We start from the raw sequence: 9,260 nt of genomic DNA, 5'->3' as shown, positions 1-9,260 counted from the left end.
GGCTGCCGTCAGCAAGCTCCTTTCTGGAAGGGCTCGCTGCATAGCGAGGAGGGCCTGGTGAAACGCCTAATTTATAGTACTTTATTTCCTTGCAGTAAAAGCGGAAGGGTTATTACCCCAGCGGGATCCTAATGACTTTTCCTGGTAACTGGCTTCTTCCCTCAGATTTTTATGGGGGATAGGCAGGAGAAACAGTGGAGAGGGTCTTCAATGGTGAGGATGCTTAACAGCCCAACAGCCATCCAGGAGATGAAAGACACCACCACACCCTTTAGCTGGGGGTCTCCTGGCCACCCTGGGCCTTCAGCCCAACCCACTGCAGAACAACGCATTTACTGACCCTACTGCCATCTATGGAAATACCCCACTGGTGTTTCCTTACTACCAGTTGTCCACCTATCACTCTTCTCATGGCCACCATCCTGGCTACAGGGCACCAAGCTTCCAGCCACTGGGGAAAGACCTGGGAAACCAATAGGACCAACAGAGGCAGAAGGTTGAGGGCATAAAGTGGAGTAGCAGAGGGGATGGAAACAACAGCACAGCAGGAGGGAGCTGCTCGTTGCTGTCCCTTTAAGCACAGGCGAGGACAAGAGCTGCATGATCTGACACCAGGGACTGCAGTACTTTCAACCCAGAAGGCAAGATCCTGCTCCAAAAACCTAAGGTGGGGCGCAGAGGGCCCAACTCGCCTTTCAAAGCAGAAAGGGAAGCCTGGTCCATGCTGCAGGGGTGGAGGGGGGAGCAGCCAAATGGAAACTAACCCCGCTAACCATGAGCTCACCCTGCCTTTTCTGTCAGAAGCTGGCTCTGCTCCCACTGCAGAGACCTCCACGAGCCAGCCATTTACTCTGCTCCAGCTGGAGTTGGTTCAAGAAAAACACTACTGAAGAGGTTTGAAAAGCCTAACCTGGTCCCAGAAAGAGGCTAGTATTCGCTTAGTGATGGTTATACAAGCGTTCCTGTCTTGCTTCTGCAGTAGCTGCTCCCTGCCTCCGTGACCCATCTGCAGCCACCACCCTGCAGCAAGGGAGGCAGCAGAGCCCACTTCTGCCTCACACTCCCTTAATGGAAGAGCTCCTGGAGCAGGTTTCCAGGCTTCCTACCTGTCTTCCAGGCTGAGATGTTTGACTTAGGCAAGTCATACTGCCATTTCTGCCATAACTTTGTGAAACAGGCTTCAAGAAAACAATGACTAACACAAGATTCTGTGAAGAACAACTATCATTGTAACACGTTTACTGTGTTGGGAGAAAAGTTTTTAGCTGCCAGCTTCCCTGCTTAGTTTGTGTGTTTGCACGTTCCCAACAGCACATAGCTTTCACACTGCATGACCAGTGCAACTCTACAGCAGGTGGCTGAACTCTTGCCAACTGACTTTCAGAAAAAGCTGCTTTTAATAACACTGACCCACTCCTTTTCCCTGGCTGTCATTCTACAGCAGGAAGCTCGATCATTTAGCTGTCTCAGGTGCAGTGCTTAGCTTCCTAAATTAAATTTTATGGATGTAAACTAAGGCCAGACTGTGGAGCTACGATGTTTCCCCTTACATACAGCGTGACGTCCACCAAGTTACCTAATCTCTCACTTTGTTTCTGCTGGCAGGCTCTTCGGGGTTTTAGCAGCTCTAAACCCAGCAGACAGCAAGACAAAAAGAAAAGAGTAATAAAAAGCAAACAAGCACTACTGCAACACAACTCATGCTGGCTTTATAACAGAATCATAGAATGCTTAAGGCTGGAAGGGACCTTAAAGATCATGAAGTTACAACCTCCCATCCACGAGCAGGGACACCTCACACTAGAACAGGTTGCACAAAGTCTCATCCAACCTGGCCTTGAACAACTCCAGGCAGGAGGCTTCCACAATCTCCCTAGGCAACCCATTCCACTGCCTGACACTGGAGACCACCTGTGAAAGAACTGTTTTTTACAGAACAGGTGAAAGTTTAGCTGGTGCTACTAACAGAAGGCCCAACAAGAAAGGTCACTGCCACCTCCAAAATCTTTGGGGTCAGCACTTTTGAAGGGTCACTTCAATACCTGTCTCTGAAAAGCATCAGCACAGGTAAGTGTCTACTGCACAATTCACTGTCACCACCAAAACCAGACACAAGTTTCCCTCCCAGTAGATCAACACATAGTGTGATATAACATACACTGCAGAACAACTTCTGGTTCTGGAACCTCATACACAAAATACATTTCTTATTTACATTCACTTCTCAATTTTTATTCTATTTCTCGCATGGTCTTCAAATACAGTTTTACAGGTCGTTTTTTTCTGCTACAGATACTGTTGACCTAAAAACAGATTAATGAAAGTGGCATTCCAACCTTAATGAAACTTCATAACCATGAAAGATATGTCAGCATATCACTTTACAATCCTAGAATGATGGTATTGGCCTGACATTCCATAGGCTTATACAATTATCTCCTATAATAATAACAAAGTCATAGGAAGAAAAAATGTGGCAACTCCTTAAAAGCCAAGAAATAAGGCCACAAGCATCCTATGCTGTAATGTTACGCATCCAGATAAAATTAGTTGACTCTGGTATCCATGACGAAACAAAACTCTCCCACCTGATAAATCAAGGTATCAGCTACTCAACATGCACTCAAAGCTGTATAAAAACTAGTGGCATTCAGCTCTGACTTACATGAAATCCCATAGCACAACCCAGTACCTCTCTCTAAAAACAAAATGAACTTGTTTCAAATTAAATACTTCGCTACCGCATTAAAAAAAAAGTTCACATTCTGCAAAGGAAAAAAAAAAAATAAATCCTGCGTGTGACTGCACCAGAAGACCAAATGCAGGGTCTCCTTACAGGTTGCAGAAAACATTCTTGCAGTCAATGCCATCCATTATAGGTTGCCTAACTTCTATGCAGCTGGAGGCTTGTTAAACGGACTGAAATTCTTTTGTACACCACTGAAAAAAACCCAGAAAAATTAAAAAGGAAGATAAAGACAGCTGATGGCAGCAGGGGAAAGCAGCAAGGTATATACTGAGGTGTATACCACTGGCCAATTACGTATCGGGGACACTGGGACTTCTTTGAAATACCAATTTCATAAAAGATGCAACCACCTCACTATCAGATCCCATACCACACTGATTCCATCCTATAGCCAAACACATCAGACCTGGGTAAAAACATTAAACTCCTGGAACATTTAAAAGTAGGTAACCATTTAAATAATGTGTAAAAATGTGCTTATTTTGGCATTTCTTATAGAAAAGTTATTTGATACAAATGTGCAGGACTTGAAGACCCTGATTTAATCAAACTAGTTTAAACAGGCTTTGAAACATGGTGACTGTTCCAAGGAAAAGTCCCAGCTGCGGGCCAGCTCTCTCCCTCTCACCGTCTTCCATCCACAATCCCGTGCAAATGTTACCAAAATTACCAGGTTTGGCAGACCACCCTGTGAATTGCTGTTTCAGTCCCAGGAGAATGATGACAACCTCAAGCGGTGACAAACTGACGTCTGAAGGAAGGATCGTTTGGGATCCACTCCCCTTACCCAAGATGGTCAGTTTCCAGCCCAGGACATGAGGCACAATAAGAAAGGTCAGTGCTGAGGGCAGATTCGTTCTCCATTGTGGTTTTAGATTATTCAAAAGTGCCATCTTGGACCTATACCTTTTCACTTTTCAAAAGAAAAAGTTACAAAACTGGTAAACAAAAAGTTAGTCAGCATACAGCTAAGTTTATATACACTGAAATTTACAAGTTTCTCATTAAGTGACTTCTGCCACAGACCACTGCACATTTGTCCCTAACAAAGCACAAAGCTTGAACCAATGGTCATTAGAAGTGACAACGGGTCATTGCTTTATCAACAAGCATAAAGATAGTAAAAAATAGAATTGTAGCTACTTATCTTTAAATTTGCTGATTGACACAAGCAATCCCTCCCATTTCTGCAACTTCCAGTTGCCCATCCTGCTCTATGACAGAGAAAAAAACCTGCATCTTTAATTCTGCCAGAGAACACTTTTCTGTTGACATATGAATGCAGAGAACTGTCATCAACCACAGCGCTGACTGAGAGGGATTCCTCTGAGAAGCTATAGCCCATGCAAGATTTCTTGGCACTTCACACAGGACCAGGAGAGGACGAGGTTTCTCTTTGTTAAAACAGTGTTTTCAGCAGCATTATCCTCTTCCAACAAATTACAGTCTGAATGGTGATGGGTGATTTTCGCATAGCCCCTTCTACCAAGCTGGCTTATTGCTGGCTTTGTGCAGCTAGACCATATGAAGATCCCCACCACTACTTGCCCAGCTGTTAAGGGACTACAGTACTGGAACAGTTCGTTGTCAAGCACTTCACAGGCTTCTTCCAAGGATAACAACATCCTTTGGAAATCCTTCCATTTTAGCAATTTCAAAACAACCCAACTTGCTGTAAAATTCCAGGATTCTTTTATCATCTGGTCTCACTTCACAAAAAGCCCCACGGGAGCCTGAAGAAAGAAGAAAGGAAATGAAATGCTATAGGAAAAGAGTTACTGTAAAAAGTGCAGACATCAAATATTACTAGAGTTCCAACCTATTTTAACATTTAAACCCAATGAAATCACTGATCCAATTCCATATGGAACATAGTGCCCAAAAGAGATCAGATTTATGGCAAGACAGCTGACCACCCCCTAAAGGGGCTGCACTTTGCAGAAATCTTATCAATATGACAAACCCTCTGTGCACCTTTTATTTCACATAAAAGCATCTCGAAACTCTGATGTTGGCTCAGAAAACAGAAGTAGAAGCAGGCACCAAATCGTGCAGAGGCATTGTGAACCTCAGGTGCACAGTAAGGCAGACAGCCAAGTGCTTCCCCATATTGTAGGTTTTGGTAATTACCCACCAGTGCACACTGATGCACATCAGAAAAAGCATCATTCCCAATGCCAGCAGGGGAAATATAAACACTTCTGTGTTGTTCAAAATGTAAAAATGTGTGCTCTCATTGCCAAATTGCTCCCTTGGATCTTTCTATTTTCTAATTTGTAGGATAATGGCTAAAGTGAAAAGCTACCTTTTACCAAAGACAGCTATCTGAAAGCTTTTATAATTATTTACCTAAATCTAGAGTGCCAAGTATGTCAGGAATCAAATATCTCAGGCTGACATGCAAATACAGGATGTTAATATAATCATCCCAAGTTTGCACTGCATCCTAGAACTAACATGTAATTAGGAAAAAAGGAATTTTGAGTGCAAGTAGCTTACCATTAGCCTTTAGGGAAGAGAGCAGGCAGGCCATCATACTTTTGGCCACGCTTGGATCTGTCACTTTTTTATGAATATCAATCTTTATCAATGATGGGAAGTTGGCAAGAAATGATTCTGGCAGTACTTCTTGCTCTTCATGGAAGCTTAGCATAATTTTCTGAAAAGAATATAAGAAACGGACATTTAATAATTATCCCGCTTTTAGTTTTAATTCATCTTTATTAAAGGAGCTTGCTTTCCTCACAGAGTAGACCTATAAACCAGCATGCTTTTCAGCTACACTTCTGATGGCCACTTTGTTCCTTTCATGCTGAATTGCTCTGTCTACTCCAGATAAAAAGACAGACTACAGAACCACCTCAGGCCAAAAGAAAAATGCAAGATTCCTTGCATGGCTTCTCAGTTACTCACATTTCAAAGTGAGAAAAACTGCAAGCTAACCCATAACCAACAGTTTGTGCACACAGATTGCTTTTCTTTGCATGGGCAGTTTTAGCCCTAAATACCCTAAGCTTCCACACATCTTCGGTTCACAAGTCTGGAACTATCTCTCATGTCCACACAGTTATCTCATTGACTATTTGCCTCAACAAAAGCAAGTTTTTCTCTAGCTTAAAAGAAGCCTTATTGGTTACTAAAGCATGTTCTTGATTGCTAAAGACTGTTCCAAGTGTCCAGGAAGGTCTCTGGGAATATGACATCAGATGTTAACCTCATGCAGCTCATGGGAATGGAACAATAAAGTGAAGTAATGCAGAAGCAGACAAAGGCAAATCTGAAATATACTCAAGTAATTTCCCCTGGTTACTGAACTTAAAAACCTTTAGGGAGCACTGCCTCAAGTGAACAAGCCACCAAACTTCACTTCCTGTATAACTATCATAACAACCCAAACTAAGACTTCGTTGCTCAAGGAATAATAACATCAGCAACCCCCACATTCTTCTTTAGTCAAGTTTAAATGCAATAATTTCAAATCCATAAACTGCTATCACGCAAACTGTTGCAGGGAGAACCTCTGTTCAAAGTTAATATTTCAAGCTTGAGCTACTTCAGGTTCAGAATCACACCAGCTCCTCTGGGCTTTTATCACAGCTATACAGACAAAAGCCCAGAGAGCAGGTTCAAAGTTAGCCATGCTGCCCTCAAGCACCAAGGAAGAGGTGATAACTGTTTCATCCAAGGACTGAAGTGCTACAAGAGGTAAAACAGGTTATCCAAGAGTGGGGGGTACAGGTGGGGCCAAGAAGCAGTTAAGAGAGACAATGCATTCATCTCTTGTGATCAATAGTAACTAATACCAGGAAAAGCAGATACCAGTTAAACTTTCCTAACAGGAACCTAGATAAAACTGTTAGACAGCTTCTGGGCCTGCCACTCCTACAGCTTTGTCCACAACCTTTTTCCACAGGCAGGTGTGAATCGCAGGTGTGAATCTGCACCTCTTAGTACTAAACACATTCCTTTACTTGGCAAGAATGCATAATTTTTCACTATTTCTAGCAGCTCAGTGACATAATTTTTCTGATTTTTTTCTAAAAACAATTCAAGATATTTTAGTGAGATGTCATTTTGCACCATTTACAGCTGTCACACTCCACAAATACCTCATAGATTTTAACATCAAAACCACGTGCTCTTTAATTTGTTTTCCATACTTAAACTGATGTGATTATCAGGGGTTAGTCTCACCTGCAGCAGAGGGAAACTAATATCTCATTTCACAGGAGAACAGAGCAGAAGCAATCCTTCATTTTCAAAATACACTTTTCTCTAGATTGTCTTATATTTACTGCATTGATTGCCACTAAAGTACACCTCATGGGTGTATTTCAACACAAAGCTGTATCTGAATGACAGTGAATTGTTTTCCTGCCACCATTCTAAGATGTCAGACGCCACACTCACTGAAGACTTGAGAAAGGTATGAAAACTGAATAACACGGAAGCTCAGAATGAAGAAGGAAAACAAAGACCTGCTTTGGAAAGAAGAGTTCTGACCCTGTGAGTTATACCAACCTCAGCCTCAGACAGCTCCTTGTCACTGTTTGGTTTAGTATATTTTTCTTGCATGAAGGGGATCCAAGACATTTTGCACTTTTTAATGAAAGGAGTCACATCAACCGTTCCCAAAGCATAGCCACATATGCCATCTTCATCTTCTAAGACGAAGCAGTAGTCCAGGCTGAGGGTGAGCAGACCTCCTACTAACCTACAGAAAAAGCATCCAAATTCAGTCAGGAGAAGATCACTTTGAACAAGTATGCTCTTCAGGTACTCTGGAGGAGAGTCTACAGTCAAATAAAGAAGGGATAGAATCCTCCAGTCACGAAATTAGTTCCTACAAAGCATTAATTAACAAACCGATCAGCTGTCAAAGCTCAGCTATGAACAACACCTGCACTTTAGGATCCCGTAATTTAATTCCATAAACACTGCTCTTCTGACTCACCAGAGAGACAAACTTCCTTCACCTTCTGCCCTCAGTTCTTCTGCTGCCATTACCACCCTGTTTTTCCACCTTCTGTTTTTTAATACCAGCTACACGTCTTTTCTTAACTACCTTCTTGTCACTCACAGAGCAGCCTTTTTACAAAGTCCTATCTAAATTAAACACTTGAGACATACAAAAAATTACTCAAAGTAGGTCATTTTGCAGTTCAGATCTCACTTGTCATTGCTTATTCTTTTTAAAAGTTGGTACAGGTAATCTGTAACATATTTCAGAAAAAAATCTCAAGGCAGTCAGCTGGGAGACTGAGACATATGGCATCTTTAAGAAACCCAACACCAGTTTCCTGAGGCATGCAGAGGGCAGTTTGTGGTGGTGGGTTTTTCTTGTAAATAAAATATTCCTTGCTTTCTTCCCACACATGCACTTTTAAAAATTCAAATTAAACACAGTGTAAGGACTTCATCCTTTAGAATCACCTTTGTAGGTCACTAATTGCTAATACATACTTGTCTCCAATTAAATCTGGTAAACTATGGAAGGGTTGATCAGCTCCATCAGCATACATTTCTCTGCAGATCTTATATACAGATGCCTAAGAGGAAAGAACAGATGATTTCAAGTCATCACTCACATTTCAAAAGCTAAAATCTTTGTGTTGAAGAGATTTCATCAACAGCTCCCCTGTAAACTTGTACTGACAGGCATTTGAGTTACACAGAATAAGAGTACCCATCTATGAGAAAGGATCTGCCCATTTCTCCCATCCGCAAGTAACTCTTAAAGTTGCCCTTCAAAAGCATTGCTGTTAAGTTGGATGGCTGGAGGTCAACCTCCTGCACATTGTAACAGCTCAAGTTTAATACCACAGTCAGCCCAGCTCTTAAATCAAGAACCTTGCTACAAACACCCTTTTCAAAACCTCCAATATGTATATGCAACAATTTAACCACTGTGACAGACAGACACACTCTGACCTTCTGCATGTTAAAAGGCTTTGGCGGAACCTCTTTAAAGGGTAAACTTTTATCAGATTAACTTTAAATAAGAAACTTTACATTTTCCAACTGAAAGGCTTTATATTTGCTATGTCCCTGGCCTCCTTTCATAAAAAAGGAACTTCTCAGAAAAAATATTCCTTATGAATGCATGTTTAGCTGCATCACCAACTGTTTAGATGGTTTATAAATATCATTTTCATTGCCTACAAAGGAACAAAAGAGCTTAGGTACAGCCCTGCACTAAGGTATGGAAACGGCTGTTTTACTGCTTGTGACAACATCACAGGACAAAGCTAACCTTAAAGTAGCAGGTGAAAGACTTGTCTTTTTCAGCTAGTCCTATCTGACTGGCTTTAAAGTCAGGATTCATTTGAGCCACTACAAATTCAACCTAGATACTTATGTTTCAAAGGAAACATCTCAATGTAGCTACAAGTGCAAAAGTTCAAGTTATATTAATATTGGTACTGTTTAAACTACATCCATAAAGAGTGTTAACTAACTACTCTTCTTGTTAAGCTAAACAGGATGAAACTATAGTATAATCTGTTCAGCA

At 41.6% G+C, this 9,260-nt stretch overlaps 1 protein-coding gene across 1 annotated transcript in view; it reads right to left on the bottom strand.

Moving 5' to 3' along the window:
• Positions 1-3,522: 3,522 nt before the first annotated feature.
• MGEA5 (meningioma expressed antigen 5 (hyaluronidase)) overlaps positions 3,523-9,260 on the bottom strand; it is a 19,004-nt gene continuing 13,266 nt past the window's right edge. The window contains exons 11-14 of the mRNA XM_010000076.1: positions 8,213-8,298; positions 7,271-7,463; positions 5,249-5,408; positions 3,523-4,482 (exon numbers count right to left, since the gene is read on the bottom strand). Of these exons, the coding sequence (XP_009998378.1) occupies positions 4,346-4,482; positions 5,249-5,408; positions 7,271-7,463; positions 8,213-8,298 (576 nt within the window). The 3' untranslated portion in view covers positions 3,523-4,345. The remainder of the gene's footprint in view (positions 4,483-5,248; positions 5,409-7,270; positions 7,464-8,212; positions 8,299-9,260) is intronic.

The sequence above is a fragment of the Chaetura pelagica genome, unplaced genomic scaffold (genome assembly GCF_000747805.2).
Source record: "Chaetura pelagica isolate M959 unplaced genomic scaffold, ChaPel_1.0 scaffold436, whole genome shotgun sequence".
In the NCBI taxonomy this organism is placed as follows: Eukaryota; Metazoa; Chordata; class Aves; order Apodiformes; family Apodidae; genus Chaetura; species Chaetura pelagica.
The sequence above is the reverse complement of the archived record's forward strand: the minus strand, read 5'-3'. Positions and strand labels throughout refer to the sequence as shown.